The sequence below is a fragment of the Dipodomys merriami genome, unplaced genomic scaffold (genome assembly GCF_024711535.1).
Source record: "Dipodomys merriami isolate MVZ:Mamm:240054 unplaced genomic scaffold, mDipMer1.0.p SCAF_409, whole genome shotgun sequence".
NCBI classification, from domain to species: domain Eukaryota; kingdom Metazoa; phylum Chordata; class Mammalia; order Rodentia; family Heteromyidae; genus Dipodomys; species Dipodomys merriami.
Genome location: NW_027205704.1, coordinates 592,928 through 618,919, shown reverse-complemented (window position 1 = coordinate 618,919; position 25,992 = coordinate 592,928). Strand labels below are relative to the sequence as shown.

Genomic DNA, 25,992 nt, shown 5'->3' with positions numbered 1-25,992 from the left:
GTCTTCCCTGGGACGGGAGCCGGGGGGCCTCCCATGCGTGGGGCGGAGCGGGGGCCGGGGGAGGAGGCGTGGGGGAACCCTGATGGCTGGGTCCCCCGACCTTGTGGCCGGCGAGGGGCGCGCGTGCTTCTCCGCGCCGACCAACACGTGGACCAGGCTCCGCGGGGATCGAGGCTTGGGGAGGCGGGCCGGCGCCGTCCAGGGGGCCCGAAGCCCGGGGTGTGTGTGTGGGGGGGGGATTCTCGCCGGGAGGGGCGGGTTCCGCCCATGCCCCCTACGGAGAGACCCGGATGGGGGCGCGCGGAGCGGGCTCCCAGGGCCCCGACCCGAGCCCGCCACCGCCCACCGGCCGAGATGGCGGCGGGCTGGGAATTGTGGGAAATGTAGTCCGAGCCACCCCTCGCCCGAGAGCCGGGAAGCGCCAACTTGGGGCTGGATTGGGCGCTGCCCTGGCCGCCGGCAACCCGACCCTAGCCGGAGGAGGAAACTCCGACCGCAGACGGGGAAGCCTGGACTCGTGATAATAAAGGTAATAATAGCATCTGACCCCGAGCGATCGCTGGTGTGGACCTCCACCGTCCAGAGCAGCTGTGTCCGCCACGCGCACACACGGCAGACAGAATCCACGGAAATCACAATAAACTCACCAGCCTCCGCCGTTTCCGTTAGCTTTAATTCACCAGACACTCGGGGCCATTGCCAATCACAGGTTCTTTTATTCTAATCTTAATTACTAATAGTGTCGGGTCACACGGGACAGTCACATAAGAATACGTGCAGGTTACAGTATAGCTCCAAAAAGGCTAAAGAGGGTTCTGTGCTGAAGGCAGCGCAGAAAGCTGCTATAAATGCAAGAAAAACACTCTGTAGAGTGCCAGGTCAGAAGTTCCGGGAACCAGGCAGGCACGGAGGTGTCAGCAGCTGAGACTTGCCAGATGAAGGCCTAGGTGACAAGCTGGAGTCTAGGGACTTGAGCACAGGTCCTTCACTGTGGCCAGCATCCTCGATGGGGCTGGTGATGAGTGAGAAAGGTGGTGGTGGTGGGGTAATGCGGGTCTCAGTGTCCCTGGCTAGGTGCCAGTCACAGGATGCTCCTTCATTTCTGTGACCCAGGTAAAGTGCTTGCACCGTGTGATCATGTCTCTGGTTTTTCCTTTTTCTTTCTTTCTTTCTTTCTTTCTTTCTTTCTTTCTTTCTTTCTTTCTTTCTTTCTTTCTTTCTTTCTTTCTTTCTTTCTTTCTATCAGTACCAGTACTGGGGCTCAACCTCAAGATCAGGAATCTGTTTTCTGCTCAATGCTGGTGCTCTACCATTTGAGCCACACCTCCACTTCTGGCTTTTTGGTGGCTAATTGCGATAAGAGTCACAGGACTTCCTTTCTTGGGCTAGTTTTGAACCTTGATCCTCAGATCTCAGCCTCTTGAGTAGCTAGGATTACAAGCATGAGGCACCAGGGCCTGGCATCTGATATGGTTTTAAATATACCAAGTGTCCATGTGTTCTAGATTTAATTTGATAAGCTTATAAGTAGTAGTCTCTTATTTGCATAAATAAGTTATTTATTGGTCTCTGCCTCTTCTTGCCTGGCGCTGGACAGATGGTGGTTGTTTACTTGCATAAACAAGATGTAGAGTCATTCTGCCTCAGCATTCACACACAAAATGCAAAATGGAATAAACTGCTTTATAAAAAGTCAGTTAGGGGAAGGCAGAGCCGGAAGGCCGCAGGCCACACTCACTGGGTCAGTTCCAGCCTGGGGCTTGGGCTTCCTCTGCCTCAGCTCTTCCCCAACAATGATTCTGCCCTGCACACCTCTCTTAAGCCAATTTATCCTTCTGATTTTCTGCATCTTTAAATTGTCTCATTTGTTCCTTTATTGTCCCCTCAATTCTAGACTGCTAGCTTCTAGTCCAGAGCTGTGCAGACCAAAATTCCCAGGTCAGCCTCTGCCTCCTCAAATCTACATACATTAAGAAATCTCCTGGCAGTCTGGGAAGGTGGCTCAGTGGTAGAATTGCTTGCCCAGCATGCATGAAGCCCTGGGTTTGATTCCTCAGCACCACATAAGCAGAAAAAGCCGGAAGTGACGCTGTGGCTCAAGTGGTAAAGCTCTCGCCTTGAGCAAAAGAAGCTTGGGGGACAGTGCCCAGACCCTGAGTTCAAGCTCCCTGACTGACAAAAAAGAAAAAGAAATCGCCAGGCTCCAGCAGAACCCCTAACTGCCAGAGCCACAGCTCAAGGCCCCATTCTATCAGTGAAACCAATGACTGAGTGAAAGAAAGAATGCATGAATGGCTTCCTCAGAAGGTAGAGGGAAATTCATAGGAAGTTTGATTACGACACCAAGTAGGTTAAGTCACAGGGCTAAACGGGGAGCTGAGATTTTGAGGTCCTGCGTGACTCACCTCCACTCACACAGGGTTTCTGCTTCTTCCAACCCCCACTCACCCAACAACGTTGTACAGCTCTAGCTGGGCTGTTTCCACGGCCAGCATACTCACCTCTCACAATCCCGAAGAGGATCTCAGGTTCCCAGAAGCAGTTAGTCCTGGCCCCTGCCTTGTCTCCGGATGCTGGAGAGAGAAGCTTCTCTGAGCAGGTGGGGTTTAGAGAAGGGTAGGGATTGGCCTAGGCTTAAAAAGCTATTGTTTTAAGTTCCTCCCTTCACTCCGTAATTGGAGAGCTTCCACGGAAAAGACACAGGCTGTGAATGGGGTGCCGGGGGAGCTGGGGGGGAGGAAGGGTGCAGGTTTCCAGGGATCAGTGCAGAGGAAGCTGAAGCTCCTTTCCTCCTAGACGCCATCCTTTGGCCTTAGTCTCCGTCTCCCTTTGGTGAGTCTGCAGGACCAGGGAAGGCCGAGGCTTACCCCTGTCAGGCAGGCCCTGTCCATCCAGAGCCCAGCTCCTGCTCCAAGCCTGGCCTGATAGGAGAGTCATTTTACCCAAGTCTGAGTTCCCCTCTGTGCTCTGCTTCTCCCCACCAGGGCAGGGCAGCTCATTCAGAGCCTCAGCCTGGATTTTAGTCTTGGGGATGCTCCTGGATTAGAGGGTGGCATGTTTGAATGACCTGTAATATCACCCTCCCTATGGGAGCTGGGCTTGCAGCCTGGAAGAACTCCATTCCCCAGCACTGACCTTCTTCAGTCCAAGTGTAAGGAGGCTCTCAGGAGCACACCTGGGAGTGCTGGCCGCAGTCTTCTTGAAGGCAGGGCTGCCTGACACAGCACACCCTGGCCTTGGTGGAGAGGGTCTGGGTTCAAATCCTGATTTTTGTCCACCAGGCTGAGATTGAGTTGGGCGAGTTCCCTCACCTATGCCAAGTCCCTACCACGAAGCCGATTATCCTGACTTTGTGGCTAGGGGGCCGCAGTGCTCTGGCGCCTGTATCCCTGGGCTTGCTGGTCTGTGAGTCCTCCTGGGGCTGCTTCCTCATCCTTCCAGCCTCAGGCTGTGGCCTCGGAGCCCCACCCCTCCTGTTGCAGGCCCCCTCCCACCAGAGTGCAGCTCAGGCTGCCCGCAGCAGGGGCCCTGGGGAGGGTCCCGTGGGCCTAGACTGCTCCCTTAATCGAGGGTAGAGGCCGGAAGAACTGCCTTCTTTCCACCATTACTGCTTGCTTGCCGAGAAACCCATTACCATTACCAGGGTGAAGAATGTGTCCAGGAGGAAGGAGGCCTCTAATGGGGTGTGTGTGGGGGGGGTTGCTCTCAGGAGACTCAGACTGGGAGTGGGGGGGGGGGGGGAGAAGAGGCCCTGGCCTAGCAATCAGCTCCCATTCTGTTTTCCAAGGAGCTGTTGGCTTGCTGCCTCTTGCCTAAGGCCTAGGGTCCAAGACTCAGGCCTGTTTGCCTCAGCCCTGGCCCTCGGCTTCTCTGCTCTGCAGCTGACCCCTTCCCTTTCTTCCTTCTTCCCTGATGCTTCCATGGTGACACTGTTCCTTTTGAGTCACCAAGCCTGAAGAGCCACCACCCATCCAAGTGCTTATTTCATCCTCTGAGATCCCCTAGTGATTGAGGCCCGGCAACACTGAGTTCTGCAGTCAAAAACACTGGAGTCGCAATCCAGGGGGTAGAGGCCAACCTGTATGCTACATGGTTGGGTTCTCCCAATGAGGTTGGGTGGTCCCTGGTTCTCTGAGGGGGTCACTATTGTGGCCCTGGGGAGAAAGGATGGAGAGTACAAAGAAAGATGTGTAAGGAATTGGAGGCAGGAAGTCCGAAAGAGGGTCAGAATCCTTGCAGGAAGCTATGTGACCTTGGGCAAGTCCCTTCCTTTCTTTTGGGCCTCCAGTGGAGCAGGCCAGACAAAGGCAAGGGCCTCAGAGGGCAGGGAGTTTCACTGAGTTTGTCGGCGGGCACCTGGGGATCTGGAGGAAAGCCGGTGTCAGGCAAGGTTCCCCCTGAGGTCTCAGAGCCTGGGGCATACAGGCCTATAGGGCAGCAATCCTAGGCTGACCCCCCTCCTCCCCCAGAACCAGCTCCAACTCTTTCTGGGTTTCTAGGTGACTTGGCTGGCCCCTCTGGATGAGTTCTACTTTAAACCTGCTGCTGCTGCCGCCTCTGTATTGGGGGGGCTCCCACAGGGGCCCCCAGGCAGGAGCCCCCCCCCAGCCAAGCCCTGCGGGAGGGGCTGCAGTCCCCATCCATCCCAATGGCCACGCGCCTTCCTCCTCCTCCCCTCCTCCCGGCGTCACTGGAATGAAGATTCCAGGGCACCTGCTGTGGGCCAGCCGCTGCAGAGCCCCTCCTTTGGGGACACCCAGGAGGCGTCTGGCCTCCCTGGGCAAACAACCAGCCTTCAACCTCGCCGTGTTCAGTCAAGAGGCCTCGAGAGACAGGCTGTGGTCATGGGGCCAGCGGCCCAAGAAGGAGGGCTAGCCCTGGGAGACTGGGATGTGTGGGTCTTCAAAAGGGGGAGCAGGGGTGGCAGGTGTCTGGCATCCCAGGGCTGGGGAGGGAGGAGGAGGAGGGCCGCCAGGCTGCGGGAGGAAGGTGCCGTGGCGGGCTAAGTGCTGTATGGGAGGAAGGACCGAGCTGCAGCCCAGGAGGCAGACTGGGATGTAGTGGGTGGGTGGGGGGCGCAGGGGCGTAGAGAAGGGCCGCAGGAACGGGGCGTCCCGCCCTGCCTGCCACCGAGACCTCTGCCCTCTGCACTCCCAGCCCTCCGCCGAGGGCTGGCCCGCCGCCGGCAGCCTCGATCCGCACCACCAGCTGCACCCCGCGGCCCCGTGACCCCAGCTGCCTTCCCCTGGCCCCGATCCCCCCGCAGACCGAGGTCCTGGGAGACGCCCACACCAGCCCCGTTTTCCTGGGCAGCGTCGCCGCCCGCCCGGGCTGCAGTGGCCGCCCCGCCCGCCAGGGGGCGCCGCCGCGGGGGGCGGGCGGGCCGGGCTGCGCTGGGAAGGGGCGGCACCGCCCGGCGGGGCGGGGCGGGGCGCGGCGGGGCGGGGGCGGGGCCCGGCCCCGAGTCTCCGGTCGGTCCCGGACACTGGCGGGCGGGCGCTGACGCCGCGGGGCCGGAGCGGGCCGCGCCAGGGCAGCTGCGGCGCCGTCCGTCCCCGTCGGGGCTCCGAGGGTCCCCGAGCCGTCCGCGGCTCGGCCATGGCGGGCGCCAGGCCCGGCGTCCACGCGCTGCAGCTGGAGCCGCCCACCGTGGTGGAGACCCTGCGGCGCGGGAGTAAGTTCATCAAATGGGACGAGGTGAGTGCGGCGGGACCCCCGCGCCGCCCGGGTTCCGGGGCGCCCGGGGCCGGGGATCCTCGCTCCAGCCCCGGCTTCCCGCGGCGCCCCCCCATCGCCGCTCAGGGGCGCTCCGGAAACTTGTCCCCGGTCGTCCCGGTAAGGAAAGACTTTGTCCCCCCCAGCCCCGTCCCTCGGCTCTGATAAATTGGCCTCTCCACTCCTTGGCGCGAGACTTTGAACCCCAATAAACCCCGTCCCCCCTCCTTTCCAACGCCTTCACCCACCCCTCCCTGATCAGACCGGTTCTGATTCCCGATCGATCCCGGTCAGGTCCGCTGACCCTAGTGGGGCGCTGGACTCCCCAGCCGGCCCAGGGACCCCTCGTCCCGGGTGGGAGCCGCGACCCCCCCTTCTCCCAGTGCCGTGGCCTGAACCGTCCTCTTCCATTCATCACTTCTCACCCTCTCCGGCCGGCACCCCTGCACCCTGCTTCTGACTCAGGTGGGAGCACCAGTCACCCCCTAGTGGAGACTGCCCCCCCAAGTTCCTCTACCTCCGGGAACTTTGCTCCCCACTCCTTAGCTTCAGGACTTCGAACCCCAATAAATCCTACCCCCCCCCTTTTCTCCTTGCTCTGCCCCCTTGAATTTCCAGATGTCCTGATGCCCAGATGCCCACCTGCGGCTCCCATCCCGATCCTGGGCCCCACCCACGTTTTCAAACAGTCCCCTCCTCTGCCCTTGGGGCCCCTCCTCCCCTGGGCCTCCACCCGGCGGGGCGGCCGAACTGCCTGGCTGTTCCTTCCCAGTCAGGCCACAGGCCTGGAAGACGCTGGGTTCCTTTCCGGCTGGGTGGGGCAGGCGTGGGAGCTGGAGGGAGGGACTGGGGGCGTGGCCTGAGTGGCAGGTGTGCGGGCTGGGGGGTGCCTAGGAATCACGGGTGCCGAGGAGCCCCCCGTTTCTCCTAGGCCGGCCTGAAGGGAAAAGTTTCTCCTTTTCCTTCCAGTGTGATAAACCCAAATAAGGAAGTGGGAAGCAGGAGAGGCCCTGGGGTGGGGTGGGGGTGCTGATCAGGGCTTGAGACCAGAGAGCCAGGGCCTGCTGTCTTTGGTGGCCAGACCCCTGAGGAGAGACCATGGAGGCCCTGGGGGTAGTACCCATAAAACTGTCCCCCCCAATCGCACTACTGGGGGCCCTCAGCAAGCATGGAGAAGGGTTGGGAATCCCCAGGATTCCCTGGGGGAGGACTATGCATCCCTAACTAAAGGTTTGGGGTCCTCCTGTCTCCTGTACTCTGATCAGTTGCCTTCTCCTGAAAGCAGAGCCTGCAGTGGGCGGGGCTGGTGTAATCCCCATTCTCGAGAAGAGGAAACTGAGGTCTGGAGTGTGGTTCTTAGCCTGGCCCCACTGTTGGGGTTGTGGCTGAGGTCAGGAGCTGGACTCCTGCAGGTGGGGCCTGGGCTCCCACTGCACAGATCACAGGACCCTGGAACTCTACTGTCTACCAACCCTGGCTCTCTCCCCTTTTGTTGTTGTGTGAGAGAATGTCTTGCTATGCTGCAGCCTCTGACTTTTCCTCCTCTTGTTTTAGCCTCCTAAGCATTAGGATCACTCGCATGCCATGCCACACCTGCCTCTGGCTCCTCTTTTTGACCTTTGGCCAGCCAGAGTCACTCTTTGCCTCAGTTTCCTCCTGAGGCAAACGGGATGACAACAAGACACACCTCTCAGGTGGTTAGCACACAGGATGGAGCCATGGGGTCAGAAGCCTTTGTATGTTGAATGGCCTCTCACCTGAGGTGGGGTCCTCTTCTGGATGGAAGGAGATGTCCCTGGCCACTTGGACACCCCAGTCCCCACTGATCTTCTGCCCTAATGACATCCCCTTGGCTGTTGGTTCTGAGTCACCTGGGGTGGCCTCCCTGCCCTAGCTGCCAGGGGGTCGCAGATCAGTTTAGGGAAAGAAGGTGTGTATTGCCCAGTCCTTCTGGGGTACCGTGGCTTTTGTAAGATGCAGTTAGGACCAGAGTCTGTGAGGGTCCCCTGAGGTGCAGGGCAGATTGGGTGTGACTGGCCTGTCATTGTCAGGTCCTGAGGGGACCTGACAATGGAAGGGAGACTTCCAGATCCCAGTTGCATTTTACAAACAATCTGAAAGAGACCAGCGCTCTCAGTCCTTGTGTGGACACTGAGATGGGAGTAGGGGTGCGGGAATCACTACAGGTAAAAAAGGAACTTTTTTTTTTGTATATGTATGCCAGTCCTAGAGTTTGAACTCTGGGCCTGGGCGTTGTCCCTGGCTTTCTTTTGCGCAAGGTTCGTACTCGATTACCTGAGCCTCTGCTCCACTTCTGGCTTTTTGGTGGTTGATTGGAGATTAGAGTCTCGTAGACTTTCCTGCCCCGGCTGGCTTTGAACAGCAATCTTCAGGCCTCAGCCTTCTGAGTAGCTACCATTACAGGCGTGAGCTACTCGGGATAGGAACAAGTACTTTACCATAGATATTAATGAAGGTGGCAGAGCTGGGAGCTGGGGAAAAGGTGGTGAGTGGCCCATGTGACAGAATCTTAGGACAGAGGAGGTGAGGCTGGGAGGGACCTTGGGGCCAGAACGCTGAAGGTCACTCTGAGGACGAGGCCTTGTCTGAGGAGGACCTGTAGGCCGGATGAGATTGCCTTTTGGCTCTTGGGTGGATCACTAGTGGGGGTCCAGGGGCCAAGGCTGCCTACCCAAGCCTTTTCCTCCTGAGCCCTGTTGTCCTGTACTGTCCCCAGGAGGCCTCCAGTCGGAACCTGGTGACCCTGCGCGTGGACCCCAATGGCTTCTTTTTATACTGGACAGGACCCAACATGGTGAGAGTGGTTACCGGTACAGCTTGCACAACAGGGACCTGGGCCCCGGCTGCAGACCCTTGCCCTGCCCTCCTCCTGCCCTGGGGGGGGAGATGGGGGGGGGAAGCTGCTGGCCAAAGCTCTCCCGGGCTCCCCAGACAGGAAGTGCTATGGGTGGGGGCTGAGTCTGGGGCCACAGCCAGGGGCTGGCCACTCCCTAGCTTGGATGGAGAGCTGGGAGGGGGGAGGCGCCTACTCTTCACCTGCAGCTTCTCAGAACCCCTGTATTGGCTGCTGTGTTCCCCAGGAGGTGGACACACTGGACATCAGTTCAATCAGGGACACTCGGACGGGCCGCTATGCTCGCCTGCCCAAGGTGAGCGATGGGACCTGGCACTGGGGGGAGCAAGGCAGTGGGGGGACAGGACACCCACCCCACCTCATCCCTGCTCTCACCACCCAGGACCCCAAGATTCGGGAAGTGCTGGGCTTTGGGGGCCCAGATGCCCGGCTGGAGGAGAAGCTGATGACTGTGGTGGCCGGGCCGGACCCGGTGAACACCGCTTTCTTGAACTTCATGGCGGTGCAGGATGACACAGTGAAGGTTGGCCTGGGCTGGGGGGGTCACTCACTGCCTCATTCGCTGATGCTGCCTTCTAGGCTGTTCTCTGACTTACTGGGGAGCAAACCTGGTTCTGGGTGAGGGTTCTGGCAGCCCCGCGGTCCCCTCTTCACCTCCCCCTGTGTACTGGGTCCCAGGTCTGGTCTGAGGAGCTGTTTAAGCTGGCTATGAACATCCTGGCTCAGAACGCCTCTCGGAATACCTTCCTGCGTAAAGCGTGAGCTTCTGACCGCCCTACCGTGGGGGATGGTGGGGATTCAAGGGGTTCTACTCCATCTGTGACCCCCACACCTGACTCCCCAGATACACAAAACTAAAGCTGCAGGTGAACCAGGATGGACGGATTCCAGTCAAGAAGTGAGCATCCCTTTGCCCTCCTTAGCAGCTCCTCTCAGGCCCTGACCTTTGACCTCCCCATTGACCCTGACCCCTCCCACCCACTTCAGCATCCTGAAGATGTTCTCAGCAGACAAGAAGCGGGTGGAGACGGCGCTGGAATCCTGTGGTCTCAATTTCAACCGGGTGTGTAGGGCAGGGACAGGGGGCAGGGACTGGCAGGGTGGCCTGGGGGTCCACATTTCTCTGGGTCTCGCTGCTGGCCCCCGGGTTCTCACTCCACGCTTCTCACCCCCAGAGTGAGTCCATTCGGCCTGATGAGTTTTCCTTGGAAATCTTTGAGCGGTTCCTGAACAAGCTGTGTCTGCGGCCAGACATTGACAAGATCCTGCTGGAGATGTGAGGCAGCCCCCTGCCCTGGCCTCCCATGGCTGGCCTCTGCCCAGTCAGCCTCTAACTCAGCAAGAGGGGGTGCTGTCTGCAAGTCCCCGAGCACCGAGGGGAAAGAAGGAGACCTGCTGAGATGTGCCCACACTCAGAGCCCTGGTCTCCAGCTCTGTGAAGGGCAGCCCTAGACCCTCTTTGCCAAGGGTGGTTTCCTCAGCCCACCCAACAGATGAGAACCCAGGGGTCCAGGGGCATTTTGGGACTTTCTGAGCCCATGCAGCAGGCAGGCTGGAGCTGAGGGTGGGCAATAGGGTGGGTGTTTAGCTGTTTCCAAAGCTAAAGTCCATGCCAGCCTTATCTGCTGCTCTAATACTGGGTGGCCAGGGGGGTGCCGATAGTGAACTTGGGGCCCAGAGGGGATAGGGATTTGCCCTGAGTACCATCCGCAGAGGCCCCGGGCCTTGGCCTTCCTCTCCCAGGGTGAGGGTGGGGCGTGGGCGTGGCCTGACATGGCATCTGGCCCTCCTTCAGAGGCGCCAAGGGCAAGCCATACCTGACCCTGGAGCAGCTCATGGACTTCATCAACCAGAAGCAAAGGGACCCAAGACTGAATGAGGTTCTCTACCCGCCCCTGCGGCCCTCACAGGCCCGGCAGCTCATCGAGAAGTATGAGCCTAACCAGCAATTCCTGGAGCGCGGTGAGCGCTGTGGGGCTGGGCGGGTAGGGATGGGCAGGAAAGGGCCTAGCTGACCTGTTCATGCCCCCACCCCAGACCAGATGTCTATGGAGGGTTTCAGCCGCTACCTGGGTGGGGAGGAGAACGGCATCTTGCCGCTGGAGGCCCTGGATCTGAGCATGGACATGACTCAGCCGCTGAGCTCCTACTTCATCAACTCCTCTCACAACACCTACCTCACAGGTGGGCGCAGGGGCGCGGTGCCCTCAACCTCTCCACCCTAGAGTCTTTGTGCTACCTCCTTTTGGGGGCACGGTTCTTCCAGCTCAATGTTTGCATTTATTGGCCAGTGTTGGGGAAGTAGGGGGGGAGCAGTCTGTCTGGAGAGCGAGTGTCTCCATGGGCCATGTCCCAGGGACACGGGCGAGAGAAGATGCCTCAGGATGGGGCTCAGCCCATCACAGCTGGGGGCCCGGAGGAACAGCCTTTTTGGACGTCTGGCCAAGGATTGCTTGTTGGTTTTAAGAGGCAGAACAAGGTGGAATGCTGGTAGCTCACTCCTGTAACCCTAGCCGCTCAAGAGGCTGAGATCTGAAAGTGGCGGTTCAGAGCCAGCCTAGGCAAACAAATCCGAGAGTCTCATCTTCAGCTAATCAGCAGAAAGCTGGAGCTAGAAGTGTGGAAAAGAAACAAAGCAGGAAGGGTTGGGGTGTAGCTCAGTGGTACAGCGCGTGCCTGGCATGAGTGGGGCCCTGGCTTTGATCCTCAGTGCAGAAAGGAAAAGAAACACGAGGCAAGGAGGGCGAGGGGGCCCCCCCCTCCCCCCGGGCTGGGGCTGGGGCGTGGAGGGGCGTAGCATGGAGGCAGGGACAAAGAAGGGAAGGGAAGGCACGTGACCTGGTGTCTTCTAGAAGGATGCCAGGTGCTCGGTGGAGAGTAGACTGGAGGTAGGGAGGGGGCCCTCAAACCCCAGCCATGGGGTGGTAAAGCTGTTCCAGGGTCGAGGAGACAGGGAGGTGTTGGTGAGGTACTGGGCAGCTATGAGGGTGGGCAGGAGACCCTCCATTCAGGCTAGTGGGGAGGTGGGGGCTGAGTGCTTTAGTTGAGAGAAGATGAACCCCAGAAGAGGAAGGAACGTGGCTACAAGCACTGGCAGATGTCTGCCAAAGTGCCGTCTAGGGTAGACACAAGGCCAGGAGGCGGGATGGAGCCCTGTCCCAGAGGCTCCTGGGAGAAATACTACAGGCACACAGTAAGAGGCAGGACTGTGTGTCCCCAGCTGGGCCTGGATCTCCCCCCCCCCTCCCCCCCCCGCCCGGGCCCTGCCCTGTGGTGATGGTGATGTGGCTCTGCCCGCAGCCGGGCAGCTGGCTGGGACCTCGTCGGTGGAGATGTACCGCCAGGCGCTGCTGTGGGGCTGCCGCTGTGTGGAGCTGGACGTGTGGAAGGGGCGGCCCCCCGAAGAGGAGCCCTTCATCACCCATGGCTTCACCATGACCACCGAGGTGCCCCTGCGAGACGTGCTGGAGGCCATCGCCGAGACCGCCTTCAAGACCTCGCCCTACCCCGTCATTCTCTCCTTCGAGAACCACGTGGACTCGTGAGTGGGCCCCGGCCCCGGCCGCCCAGAGACCTCATACTGGGGGGGGGGGCTGACCCAGCCCTCCCCCATGCTCTCTTGGGTGACCTCTGACCTCTGGCCTTGGCCCCGCAGGGCGAAGCAGCAGGCCAAGATGGCCGAGTACTGTCGCTCCATCTTTGGGGACGCGTTGCTCATTGACCCCCTGGACAAGTACCCGGTATAGGGGCTCAGTGCTGGGGTGGGGCACTCAGGGCGGGGGAGTGGGGTTCCTCAGCAGGTCCCAACCTGTCTACTCCTGTCCAGCTGGCCCCGGGGGTCCCCCTGCCCAGCCCCCAAGACCTGATGGGCCGCATCCTGGTGAAGAACAAGAAGCGACACCGGCCCAGCACCGGTGTCCCGGGCAGCTCCGTGCGCAAGCGGCCGCTGGAGCAGAGCAACTCGGCACTGAGCGAAGGCTCCGCCGCCACCGAGCCCTCCTCGCCCCAGCTCGGTATGGCCAGGGCTCCGCTGTGACCTTCCCCAGCCTCCAGCCTGCACTGGGCATGACCTCTCACCCCTGACCCCCGGCACACAGATTAGGAAGCCCCAGTTGAGCTTGGCTCCATTGAACTCGAAACTCCTTGACCTTGTTTTCCCTTTGCCCAGAGCCTCCTTCCCCGCCCTGGGCAGGGATCTGAGTTCTGACTTCTGACCTCAGTGCACCACACCCCACACTCTGGGTGGAATCTTCAGGTCCCTGAGCAGTTCCCTGACTCTGACACACTCTACCCACCCAGGGCATTTTAATTTCAGCTTGCTTGCTTGCTTGCTTGCTTGCTTGCTTGCTTGCTTGCTTGCTTGCTTCCTTCCTTCCTTCCTTTCTTTCTTTCTTTCTTTCTTTCTTTCTTTCTTTCTTTCTTTCTTTCTTTCTTTCTTTCTTTCTTTCTTCCTTCCTTCCTTCCTTTCTTTCTTTCTTTTATTTGTTGGTCGTGGGGCTTGAACTCGGCCTGGGCACTGTCCCTGAGTTCTTTTGTCGAAGGCTAGCATTCTACCACTTTGAGCCACAGCACCACTTCCAGTTTTCTGGTGGTTAATTGGGGATAAGAGTCTCATGGAGGGCTGGGAAGGTGGCTCAGTGGTAGAGTGCTTGCCTTGCATGCTTGAGGCCCTGGGTTTGATTCCTCAGCACCACATAAGCAGAAAAAAAAAAAAGCCGGAAGTGGCACTGTGGCTTAAGTGGTAGAGTGCTAGCCTTGAGCTGAAGAGCTGAGGGACAGCGCCCAGGCCCAGAGTTCAGGCCCCACGACCGGACCCAAAAAAAAGTCTCATGGACTTTCCTGCCTGGGCTGGCTTTGAACCATTATCCTCAGATCTTAGCCTCCTGAGTAGGTAGGATGATAGACGTGAGCCACCAGCACCAGCTAGCTTTTGTCCTACCACTCTGGTGGTCCCTCTTCCATGACTGACCTCTGCTCACCTTGTATAGTCTCCTATTGGGAATGGCTCTGCCTGACCTTGAATCTCATCCTGTCCACAGTTACCCTGATGTTGCTGTCAAAGCCACTGTGCCCCTGTTCTTTGAGCCACCCTCCTACCTCCCTGGTCTATAGAACTCAGATTCTTACCTTTGACTTGTGACCCCTGAACTACCACTGATGTTAATGCTATCCAATTCTGATCCCTATCTCTTCCCAAGCCATCCTAAATGTTCCCCTGGCCCCGAAACCCTGGGGCTTTTTTCTTTGGGATTTAATGTGTGATCCTAACCCCTGACCGCTGATGCGTTGTGATTCCCCCCCCCCCCGTTTTAGGGTCCCCCAGCTCTGACAGCTGCCCAGGCCTGAGCAATGGGGAAGAGATGGGGCTGGAGAAGCCCAGACTGGAGCCCCAGAAGTCCCTAGGTGAGGAGAGCCTGCCCCGGGGCCCTGATGTTCTTGGACCTGCAGACCGTGAAGATGACGAGGAAGAGGAAGAAGAGGAGGAATCAACAGACCCCAAAAAGCCAACCACAGATGAGGTCAGAACCACAAGCAGGTTCATGGAGGGGAGCTGAGCGCCACTAGGGGTCAGGCATGGTGCTGGGCACTGAGTCTGGCTGTGGACTAGATAGATGTTACCCTACCCTCCATGTTTGGTCTGTGTGTAAGAGATTGCAAGAAACAAGCATGGAGAATAGCACCTGCCTAGAAAGCTTGAGGATCTTGAGTTCAAACTACAGTCCTACCAAAAATAAACAAGCAGACCGGAAAATAAGCATTGATGCTCACGATGTAGGTCAGGGAGGGGCGAGTTAGGGCATAGAACTGGAGGAGAGGGCAGGGAGGATGGAGTAGACCAAGCAGAGGAAGTAGGAGTAGCATGTGCTAAGGCCCCGAGGCAGGGCCAGAGTACAGGAGGAAGAGACTGGTGAGGGAACATCTTTGGCAGCTGACTCTGCTTTGGGGACTGCAGGGCACGGCCAGCAGTGAGGTGAATGCCACTGAGGAGATGTCAACTCTTGTCAACTACATTGAACCTGTCAAGTTCAAGTCCTTCGAGGCTGCTCGAAGTGAGTGTGGCTGGGTGACTGGCAGGGCTGGCCCTGTGGAGTCCTGCCAGGCTTCACACCTTCCTTCTGCCCACCCCAGAGAGGAACAAGTGCTTTGAGATGTCGTCCTTTGTGGAGACCAAGGCCATGGAGCAGCTGACCAAGAGCCCCCTGGAGTTTGTGGAGTATCTTTTCCAGTCGCTGGGGGTAGGGTGCGGGGCCTGGAGCCTCTGGAGTTCTGAGCCCACTTAAGCCATTTGCAGAAGGGCCTGCCCTGCAGAACCTGGCCCCAGGCTTGGTCAGGATTTGCATGCCTTAGATGCCTGGTTCGATGGAGGGGCAGAGGGATGGAGGCCGGGCTCATGGTGGGAGTAGAGGCCCGCAGAGGGGAGGACTGGCACCCGTGTGGCCCTGACTGCCAACTCCAGATACAACAAGCAGCAGCTGAGCCGCATCTACCCCAAGGGCACCCGGGTAGACTCGTCCAACTACATGCCCCAGCTCTTCTGGAACGTGGGCTGCCAGCTTGTTGCGCTCAACTTCCAGACCCTGGGTGAGCCCGGGCCCCTGTCTTCCTGTCTTCCCGATTTCTCTGGTTTTGATGTGACTGGGGATTGAGCTCAGAGCCTTCACACTAGCTCAGCAACCAGAGTCACAACCCCAAAGGCCTTTTGTGTTGCTTTTGTCCAAGGCTGGCCTCAGACCACAATCCTCTTACCTTTGCCTCTTCAGTAGCTGGGATTATAGGCATGTACCACCATTCCTGGCACTATTCTACTGACCTCTTTATGCTATTTAATCCCAGATCCTAAATCCAAACCCAGATCCAGACTGACCCTGAATCTAGGCCCTTGAACCATTTGAGTCTACCCTGACTCTGGGCCTTGGACTCTACCTGACCCCTGATGATTCCTGGCTCACCCCTTGCATAGCACTGTCCTACCTGACTCCTGACCTCACTTGGCCCCTGATTGACCTTTGCCCTGCTCATGTCACCTCCAGACGTGCCCATGCAGCTCAACGCAGGTGTATTTGAGTACAATGGGCGTAGTGGGTACTTGCTCAAGCCCGAGTTCATGAGGCGGCCGGACAAGACCTTCGACCCCTTCACCGAGGTCATCGTGGATGGCATTGTGGCCAATGCCCTGCGGGTCAAGGTGGGGCTTGAGAGGGCATAGGCCAGGGCCGTCCCCAGCCAGGGGCATCCTCAGGGTGAGACGGAGCGCCTCACCCACCTTGGACGCCCCCAGGTGATCTCGGGGCAGTTCCTGTCCGACAGGAAGGTGGGCATCTACGTGGAGGTGGATATGTTTGGTCTCCCAGTGGACACGCGGCGCAAATACCGCACACGGACCTCACAGGGGAACTCATTCAACCCCGTGTGGGACGAGGAGCCCTTCGACTTCCCCAAGGTGAGTGGGCGCCGCGCCCCATGGCCGAGCTGCTGGGCTCCAGGAGGCAGGGACATGGTGTGTCCCAGTGGCAGGCTTGGCTTTCCTGCCTCTTCTGAGAAGGAGAGACCACAAGGGAGAAAGTGGGGGTTCCTGCTGCTCCCCACAGTGAGGAGTCCCAGTCTCAAGGCAGGATGTGCTTGCCGGGCACCGCAGCCCCAAGCTCCCTCCTCCTCCTCCATGGTCCCACACAGGCCAGGCGAACACTCACAGCCTGGTCCAGAACCAAGAAATGTTTACCAGATTCACAGTGCACACATGCGCACGCGCGCGCACCCCCCTCCACACATATACGTATATTTGGTGCCAGTCCTTGGGCTTAAACTCAGGCCCTGAGTGCTGTCTCTGAGCTTTGGCTCAAGGCTGGTGCCCTACCACTTGAGCCACAGCACCACTTTGTTTTTTTTTTTCTTTTGCTGGTTAATTGGAAATAAGAGTTTTACAGACTTTCCTACGTGAGCTGGCTTCCAACCATGATCCTCCAATCGCAGCCTCCTGAGTAGCTAGGATTACAAGGCGTGAGCCACCAGTGCCCCGCTCACTTCTAGCTCTTTGCTGGCTAGTTAAGAGTGCCCGGAATGGGCTGGGAAGGTGGCTCAGTGGTAGAGCACTTGCCTTGCATGCTCGAGGCCCTGGGTTCGATTCCTCAGCACCACATAAGCAAAAAGAAAAAAGCCGGAAGTGGCGCTGTGGCTCAAGTGGTAGAACGCTAGCCTTGAGCTGAGGGACAGCGCCCAGGCCCAGAGTTCAGGCCCCATGACCGGACCCCCCAAAAAAAAAAAAAAAAAAAAGAGTGCCCGGACTGGCATGGACCTGCGATCCTCAGACCGCAGCCTCCTGAGTGGCTAGGATTACAGGCCTGTGAGCCACCCTAAAGTTGCTGAGGTGGTAGGTCAGGTGAGGACCTGACCTGTGCTACGGTGGCCCTGAGGGTTCAGCCTGCCTGTGCTTGTCTCAGGACCTGGTGACCACTGCCCTCTATTGGGCTGTGGAGGTGGGGGTCAGCCAGCCGCGTGGGGCCAACAGTGGCCCACGGTTAGCCTGGGTCAGCCTGCCTGTGCCTGTGCCGAGGCCTTGGTGGCCCTTGTGGCTGTAGCTCCTTCTGTGACGGCACCGTCTGGGCCCCCAGGTAGTGCTGCCCACTCTGGCTTCGCTTCGCGTGGCAGCATTTGAGGAAGGTGGCAGATTCGTCGGGCACCGGGTCTTGCCTGTCGCTGCCATCCGCTCAGGTGAGTGCGGGTGCTGAGTCATTCGGGGCGGGGGTGGGGGGTGGGGGGTGGAGGGTGTCTGGGCTCAGCTGACCTTGCCTCTCCCCACCCAGGGTACCACTACGTCTGCCTGAGAAACGAAGCCAACCAGCCGCTCTGCCTGCCAGCCCTGCTCATCTACACTGAGGCCTCGGACTACATCCCCGACGACCACCAGGGTGAGCGCGGGCGGGTGAGGGAGGCTGAGACCACTGGCCCTAGTTCAGGATGGTAACCAGGCAGTGTCTGGGTTTCATTGAAGCCAAAGCCCTGGCCGGGCAGGGGGGCGGGGGGGGGGGGGAGGGGGGAGGGAGAGGGTGCTGGGTCTGGGCTCATCTCCTGTGCTCTGCTCTCCCAGACTATGCAGAGGCCCTGATCAACCCCATCAAACACGTCAGCCTGATGGACCAGCGGGCCAAGCAGCTGGCCGCCCTCATTGGGGAGAGCGAGGTGAGCGCGTGTGCATGGGATACACCTATCAAGGCTTCCTGGGGACTGGGGGCCGGGGCATCGCTGAGGTAGGCTGGGGGTACGTGCGGTGGGAGTCATCCTGGCTGCCCAGCCCAGGTCTCTGGCTGCCTTCCCCAAGCTCAGCTCTTCAGTGTCTACTGCAAATTCCAAAACTTCATGTATTCACCACCTATCCTCTGCCTGGAGGGCCTGTTCCCCGTTCCTGGAGTCTCTCATTCAACCAGAAAATAAAGCCAAAGGAATGCTCAAGGGCCCAGCTCCTTCCCAGTCCCAGGCTAGTGGGAGCTCTGTCCCCAGCCCCTGTTTTGCTCCTGCCATCTCCCCTGCAGATATGGGACACTGAGACGATGGGCTGCTCATGTCAGGGACTCCGCTCAAAGCGGCCTGGCGTCCAGCAATGGACCAAGGTTTCTGCTGCTTTGGTTCAGTAGGTTTAATGGCTGTGGAATTTCTTTTCTTTTCTTTTATGTTATTTTATTTATTTATTTTTTATTTATTTTTTGGTCCCGTCGTGGGGCCTGAACTCTGGGCCTGGGCGCTGTCCCTCAGCTCTTCAGCTCAAGGCGAGCACTCTACCACTTGAACCACAACACCACTTCCAGCTTTTTTCTTTTTGCTTATGTGGTGCTGAGGAATCGAACCCAGGGCCTCAGGCATGCAAGACAAGCGCTCTACCACTGAGCCACCTTCCCAGCCCCTTTTTTTTTTTTAATTATTATAATTTTATTTATTTATGTTTGCCAGTTCTGGAGCTTGAATTTAGAGCCTTGGGCACTGCCCTTGAGCTTTTTTTTTTTTTTTTTTTTTTTGGTCATGGGGCTTGAACTCTGGGCTGGGTGCTGTCTGTCAGCTTTTCAGACCAAGGCAAGCTCTCCACCACTTCAGCCACAGCTCCACTTCTAGTTTTCTGATAGTTAATTGGAGAGAAGAGTCTCACAGACTTTCCTGATGGACTGGCTTTGAACCATGATCCTCAGATCTTAGCCTCCTGAGTAGCTAGGATTACAGGTGTGAGTCACTAGCACCTGCTGGAGTTTTTTTTTTTTTTTTTTTTGTCGGTCATGGGGCTTGAACTCTGGGCCTGGGTGCTGTCAGCTCCTCAGCTCAAAGCGAGCACTCTACCACTTGAGCTACAGCGCCACTTCCGGTTTTTCTGGTGGTTTATTGGAGATAGGAGTCTCACGGTCTTTCCTGCCCGGGCTGGCTTTGAACCTCAATCCTCAGATCTCAGCCTCCTGAGTAGCTAGGATTACAGGCGTGAGCCACCAGCGCCCGGCTTCTGGAGCTTTTATTATTGCTTAAGGCTAGCATTCTACCACTTGAGCCACAGCGCCACTCCTGGCTTTTTCTGTTTATGTGGTACTGAGGAATCCAACCCAGGACTTCTGCATGCTAGGCGAGCACTCTACCACTAAGACACCTTCCCAACCCTGGGGTTACCAATTCACAAGTCAGGCAATAAGTTCATTTCTTTGGACATTGACACCCTTTCATTCTCCCAGTTTTTCCCTTCTGTCCCCACCCACAAGTTGTATAGTTCATTTTCAAAATAATGTCCATGAGCTGGGAAGGTGGCTCAGTGGTAGAGTGCTTGCCTTGCATGCATGAGGCCCTTGGCTCAATTCCTCAGCACCACATAAGCAGATAAAGCCAGAAGTGACACTGTGGCTCAAATGGTAGAGCGCTAGCCTTGAGCTGAGGGACAGCGTCCAGGCCCAGAGTTCAGGCCCCATGACCAGCCAAAAAAAATGAAGAAGAAGAAGAAGAAGCTAAGAGGGGAGATTGTGGTTCAAAGCCATCCTAAGCAAAAAGTTTGTGAGATCTACATTGCAGCTGTAAAAGCTGGGCGTGGAGTTCTGTACCTGACATCCCAGCTACAGCAAAAGCAAATAGGAAGATTGTGGTTCAGGTCTGGGAATGGAGGAAGCAAGACCCTATTTGAAAATAAAGCAAAAAGGACTGAGGACATGATGGCTTGAACAGTGGAACATCTGCCAGGCCAACGTGAGATTGTTTTTGATCAATCATATGGCTTGACCTCAGCCTCAGGGTTAATGCTCTAGCACTTTGAGCCACAGCTCCACTTCCAGTTTCCTAGTGGTTAATTACAGACTTTCTTGCCTGGGCTGGCTTTTAACTGTGATCCTCCAATCTCAGCCTCCTGAGTAGCTAGGATTACAGGTGTGAGTTACTGGTACCCGGCTACAAGTTAAATCTTTTTTTTTTTTTTTTTGGTCTCGGGGCTTGAACTCTGGGCTTGGGTGCGGTCTTTCAGCTCTTCAGCTCAAGTTGAGCACTCTACCACTTGAGCCACAGCGCCACTTCTGGTTTTCTAGTGGTTTATTGGAGATAGGAATTTAATGGACTTTCCTGCTGGGGCTGGCTTCTGGCTTCGTACCACAATCCTCAGATCTCAGCCTCCTGAGTAGCTAGGATTACAGGCGTGAGCCACTGGTACCCAGCATTTATTTTAACTTTTTTATTCTGAGGATTAAACCCGGGCCTCCTCACATATGCCAGGCATGTACTGTACCACTGAGCTACACCTTGGGGCCTTGGGCTCTTAAGGAGATTAAAAAAACCTCCCATTTGAGTTCAAGCCCCACAACCAACCAAAAAAAAGAAAAAAAGAAAAGAAAAGAAAAAGAAATTGATCTTCCTGTTTATTGGGCTGGGAAGGTGGCTCAGTGGTAGAGCGCTTGCCTTGCATGCCTGAGGCCCTGGGTTCGATTCCTCAGCATCACATAAGCAAAAAAGAAAAAAGCCGGAAGTGGTGCTGTGGCTCAAGTGGTAGAGCGCTAACCTTGAGCTGAAGAGCTGAGGGACAGCGCCGAGGCCCAGAGTTCAGGCCCCACGGCCGGACCCCCCCAAAACAAAAACAAAACAAAAAAAACCCTCCCATTTGCACTGAGAGTTCAGGGCTGACCCGAACTGGAATTTCTCCAGCTCTAAGTGGGGTTCAGGGTTCCCAATCACTTTGTGGCCAGGAAGCCTTTCAAATGTAGGGGCCCAGGAACCATTAGGAGGTGGTGGCTTCTGTGGGGAAGGGTCAGAAACAGGTGTAGCCACACATGCAGCCAGACTCAGTTCCCATGGGGTCTGTGGCAGCCAGGAAAGAGACAAGTGCAATTAAGGCTGCCAGGAGCTGCTGGCAGAGAGGCTGGCGCCCAGTCTGTGGTCACTTCCTTTGCTGATTTAATCAGAAGCCACACAGCAAGGAGGATGAGAGACTGGGCAAGGGTGGAAGTATACCAGAGGACTTGAGAGGCTGGGCAAGCCTTTCTAGAACCATCTGGAAGATCCTGAGCACATGGCAGGGAGTCTGGTGTCACAATGTCGAGGTGTTTCTTTTACACTTTTTTGCTCTCATGAAGGTTCCAAATAGCCCTTGTCATAGAGGAGTCCAGTCCCCCAAAGGGCTGAGTGAACTGGCAAGGATGATTGAAGCCCTGGAAAATCAGAGGAAGGTTCTGGAAAGAATATTGTACTCTCTTCTCCACAGGCTCAGGCTGGCCCAGAATCAAGCCAGGAGTCCCAGTCTCAGCAGGCGGGGTCTCAGATCTCTTCGAACCCCACCCCTTGCCCACTGGACACCAGCCCCCGCCGGCCCCCAGGGCCAGCCACCTCCCCCACCAACACCTCCCTCAGCAGCCCAGGTAAAGGGCGCCGGGCCATGCCATGGTGGGCCTAGGGGAGGGTCCCCCAACACCTTATCCTCCAGAGGCTCACTGGGACTCTGCTTTCCAGGACAGCGAGATGATCTCATCGCCAGCATCCTTTCAGGTGGGGGCGGGGCCGCATTGTGGGCGGGGCCACCGCTGGACGCCACCCAATCGTGTCTCCGGGTTGTGGGTGGGGCCTGGTGGGGCGGGGCCGGCTCCCCCTCCCATCCCCCCTCCCTTTGCTCTTGCCTGGCAGAGGTGGCTCCCACCCCTCTGGAGGAGCTCCGGGCCCACAAGTCCCTCGTGAAGCTGCGAGCCCGGCAGGATCGAGACCTGCGGGAGCTCCACAAGAAGCACCAGCGGAAGGCCGTGGCCCTCACCCGCCGCTTGCTCGATGGCCTCGCCCAGGCACGGGCCGAGGGCAGGTGCCGGCCTGGGCCAGGTGTCCTGTGAGTGTCCCTTGCCTCTTGGGCTCGTGCTGTGCGTGTGGCCAGAACATTGGAAGGCACGTGTGCTTGCAGTCTGGGTGCGAGGTGACAGGGCAGAGGGGTGTGTCCGTGCAAGGAGGGCGGATCCGGTCTCCACACCCGGTCCCCACTCCTGTTTCCCTGGGAGTGACACCACTTTTGAAGTCTTCTCCCTGGAGCAGTTGCCAGATCCAGCCCCATCACCTGTGTGGAGCTAACGGTGCAGCTACTGGCCCTAGCGGCCTCCTGATTTGTATAATGCCTCCTGATTTGCATGTCTCACCTTGTGGGTGGGGCTGGCTGGGATGGGCCAGCCTGCACTGCTCTTCCCTGCCAAGGACCCAGCATCACCCAGAAGGTTCTTCCCACAGGGGTGGAGCCACTGATGTGGAAGATGTGAAGGAAGAGGAAGAGGCAAAGCAGTATCGAGAGTTCCAGAACAGGCAGGTGCAGAGCTTGCTTGAGCTGAGGGAGGCCCAGGCAGACACAGAGGCTGAAAGGAGGCTGGAGCACCTGAGACAGGTGAGGAGCAGGGAGGGGCAGCCAGGGAGAGCTGGCCAAGACAGCCCTGCCCTCCGCCTCTTACCCACTGGCTCCCTCTTGTCTCCAGGCTCAGCAGCGACTCAGGGAGATTGTCCTGGATGCACATACAACTCAATTCAAAAGACTGAAGGAGATGAATGAAAGGTAGGCAGAGGATCTCACCTGTGGGTGGGGTGGGGCCTCCTGGTCGCTGGAGAAGGGCAGTTGGATTGGACCCCCCCCCCAGTTCTGCCCTTGACCTCCTTTTTGTGTTCTGACTGATGCAGGGAGAAGAAAGAGCTGCAGAAGATTCTGGATAGGAAACGCCACAACAGCATTACAGAGGCCAAGTCGAGAGAGAAACATAAGAAGGAGGCGTAAGGGTGTTGGAGCCTGAAGCCCTTAGGGGGCCAGGGAGGCCGGGCGGGTGCATGGGCACTGAACCCCCCCTTCCTTGCTCCCGCAGGGAGCTGACAGAAATCAACCGGAGGCATATCACTGAATCGGTCAACTCCATCCGTAGAGTGAGTGAGGCTCTTGGGGACTCTAGCCCCACCCACTACCTTTGGTCAGCAGAACCCCTCTCTGAGCCTGAGGCGGTGCCATGTGGCCTTAAAGGGCTTCCGGAGCCTTCCTCCAGGCCTGCAGCCCCAGGCACTTGTATCATATTGCAAAGCCAGCTGTGGGCAGCAGTGCCCTGTGGCTTTAGAGTCCTCAGGCCTGGTCATCTCACAACCCCGGGAGCCTTTACCCACTGGGTTTGTACCTAGCCAGTGAGAGGCCCCGGGCCCTGGGCCTCCCTCAGCTGAGCCCTTGCCATCCCTGCAGCTGGAGGAGGCGCAGAAGCAGCGGCATGACCGCCTGGTGGCTGGGCAGCAGCAGGTCCTCCAGCAACTGGCAGAAGAAGAGCCCAAGGTGAGGCCCCAGAGGCCGGCTGGTGGGCATGAGCTGCCTGGCCTGGCCTCTGTGACACCGTGCTCCTCCTGCAGCTGCTAGCCCAGCTGACCCAGGAGTGTCAGGAGCAGCAGGCCAGGCTGCCCCAGGAGATCCGCAGGAGCCTGCTGGGCGAGACGCCAGAAGGACTGGGGGACAGGTCCCTAGTGGCCTGTGCCAGCAACGGCCATGCGCCAGGGAGCAGCGGGCATCTGTCCGGCGCTGACTCGGAGAGCCAGGAGGAGAACACACACCTCTGAATTGGCTGAGCAAGAGGTGGCCACAGGGCCAGGGCGGGCACTGGGAAGAGGGCTGGAGAAGACACTAATGCTTCTTTTTTTGTTTTAAAACTTTTTACCTTTAGAAGTTTTTATTTTTTTAAACCTGGGGTGAGTGCCCCACACTAACTCCCTTCTTTCATCTTTCTGGGGCCTCACTAGTTTCCAGCTCCTCCTTCCTAATCTCAAGTCTAGAGAAGGGGTCTGGTTGGATCCTACAACCCCCATGACATGCATACTCCCATGGCATGTTCCCCTGGCTTCTCAGCGCGCTGGGTGCAGACCCAGAGCTCTGGGCGGCAGGGGGAACCACGTTTCTTCTCCATTTTTGGGATTTTTTTTTTTTTACGTAAATAAAAGTGGATTTCAGGGATTTTGTGTGCAGTTTGGTTCAAGGTAAGAGGACTTTGGGTCCAGGTGTGGCTCTGCTGTTCCTTGTGAGGCCTTAAGTTCTTCAGGTACAAAATGGGCAGTGGCATGGCAGCCAGACCTCCAGCAGAGCCGCTGGTTTGAATCTGAGCCCTTTGCCCAGGGTTTGCAGTGGTTCTGGCTGTTCCTCCCCAGCACCCTCCTCCCTTCCAGGCTCTCATGGGTCTCCTTGGCAGAGGCTCAGGCTCTGCTTCGGGAAGCCTTCCTGACCCCTTCCTGTTGCTTGATATGACCCAAACACCCAGAATCATCCACTGGGGCTTCTGTGGGCCTCACAGGCTGTTGACGGTATCAGGGTTGGGTAGGCCGAAGCTGGGCTTTCAGAGATTTGTGGAAAGGGGATCTACCCAGGACCCCTGGGTGAAGGGAAGCGGATAGTCCCAGGCATTGCGGAGATTAGCACACCTTGTGTCCCCCTCATCCCTGTGAAGGAGACGATGTGACTCTGCGTGTGCTGGGTCACAGCTAAGTGGAGGTGTCCTGCCCTGAAGGCAAGGTGGCTTGGTCTCTGTGGCAGACTGTCTTCAGCCATCTGGGAGGAAATGCTCCAGGCCGTGGACCAGAGGAGCTACAGAGACCCTCTCCCCTTCTCCCCCAGCAGACCCTGCAGTGAGGAGGGCAAGGCTGGGCCTGGCAACAGGGCCAGGCTGGCATCTCTTCAAGGCCTCTCCCAGCTTCCTGGCGTTGGGGCTGCTCCCTGCAGAGGAAGGCAGCGTCTTATCTGGGCTTATCTCTTGCCAATGGAGTGTTTGCTTTTCTTTGTTTTTGCTGTAGCTGGAGGCCAACCGATGGGTGGGGAGACCCCAGAAAGGCCATCAAAGTTGGGCCTTCCCTGTGTGGGGACTTCTGCCTTAGGCAGAGTATCATTGGCTGAGCATTCCTCCTATTGTCAAACCTCCTGGGTCTCTCTCCCACATCCAGGCCCCTGGGTAGTGGGCTCCCATCTTCCTTACTGGCTGGCCTTTACTTATCCAAACACTATGGCTCCAAAGATCCAGCTAGGGCTGGGAAGGTGGCTCAGTGGTAGAGTGCTTGCCTTGCATGCATGAATCCCTGGGTTCGATTCCTCAGCACCACATAAGCAAAAAGAAAAAAGCTGGAAGTGGTGCTGTGGCTCAAGTGATAGAGCGCTAGCCTTGAGCTGAAGAGCTGAGGGACAGCGCCCATGCCCAGAGTTAAGGCCCCACGACCAGACCCCCCCCCCAAAAAAAAAAAGATCCAGCTAATCTCCAAACTTATAGGTGTGCCTCTGCGCCCCCTAGCAGCCTGGCCTCTGCTGCTTTCCTGTCTCTCCTTTGGTCCATTCTTCCTGGGCAGAGGCTGAGGTCCTGTCCCCTTGGAGTCGCGGTTCTAACTCCAGTCGTCCCCACAGTACCCTTGGACTCCTCCGCTGGAGGCAGCTGCCCCCCTCTCTGGTCTCGGGAAGCTTCTTCCAGCTGGACTTGTGGCGCATTTCATCTGTACACCCGGCACGAAGCACTGGTCTGGGCTACTGGGGCGCCAATAAATCTTTCGGAACTGAGCTCCGAGCCCAGCTCGCTCTAGGTCCGGTTGTGAAGCTTCTCGGTTCCCTAGCGACCCTGCGCCGCCCCCGCCCTGCTCCCCGGGCCAGGTCCCCAAGCAGCGCTGGCCCCAGGCCGGCCACACAGTAGCTGCTGGCAGGACTGACCCAGATAGGAACAAGTGACCCCCCCTGGGGAGCCGCGGCACAGTTTGGGTTTGCAGAGAATTCCAGCGGCCAGCAGGCCAGCGGCGCCCAATTACCATATTAGAGATAAGGGTCTGGCAGTCCCTGGGGCGGCTCGGTCTGAGTCCTTGGATGTCACCCAAAAGGAATTTCAATTTCCCTCATCTATAAATCCAGGACATGATTAGAGACTTAGCCACTCAGGAGGCTGAGATCTGAGGATCAG

General features: G+C 57.8%; 1 protein-coding gene across 2 annotated transcripts; it reads left to right on the top strand.

Annotated features, from left to right (window-relative positions):
- Positions 1-462: 462 nt before the first annotated feature.
- On the top strand, positions 463-24,023 carry LOC138806839 (1-phosphatidylinositol 4,5-bisphosphate phosphodiesterase beta-3-like). Of its 2 annotated transcripts, none has more exons than XM_069992242.1 (31): positions 463-529; positions 8,453-8,530; positions 8,817-8,885; positions 8,973-9,113; positions 9,269-9,348; positions 9,435-9,488; positions 9,578-9,653; positions 9,766-9,866; positions 10,386-10,552; positions 10,628-10,774; positions 11,891-12,131; positions 12,246-12,330; positions 12,417-12,603; positions 13,904-14,109; positions 14,544-14,640; positions 14,720-14,804; positions 15,048-15,172; positions 15,622-15,776; positions 15,870-16,031; positions 17,200-17,299; positions 17,392-17,496; positions 17,676-17,767; positions 21,291-21,444; positions 21,536-21,571; positions 21,707-21,899; positions 22,289-22,439; positions 22,528-22,604; positions 22,727-22,816; positions 22,906-22,963; positions 23,268-23,354; positions 23,429-24,023. In XM_069992242.1, exons 2-31 carry the CDS (start codon positions 8,528-8,530, stop codon positions 23,630-23,632), a joined length of 3,528 nt encoding a protein of 1,175 aa, XP_069848343.1. In that variant the 5' UTR covers positions 463-529; positions 8,453-8,527; the 3' UTR covers positions 23,633-24,023. The 2 variants fall into 2 exon arrangements, with proteins under 2 accessions (XP_069848343.1, XP_069848342.1); XM_069992241.1 differs by lacking the exon at positions 463-529 and adding an exon at positions 5,492-5,697.
- The last annotated feature ends 1,969 nt before the right edge of the window (positions 24,024-25,992 follow it).

Coding starts and splice junctions, on each gene's coding strand:
- LOC138806839 (XM_069992241.1), top strand. CDS start 5,599: ATGGCGGGCGCCAGGCCCGGCGTCCACGCGCTGCAGCTGGAGCCGCCC. Junction 9,489..9,577: donor GGACGGATTCCAGTCAAGAA/GTGAGCATCCCT, acceptor CACCCACTTCAG/CATCCTGAAGATGTTCTCAG. Junction 17,300..17,391: donor TGTCGCTGCCATCCGCTCAG/GTGAGTGCGGGT, acceptor CTCCCCACCCAG/GGTACCACTACGTCTGCCTG.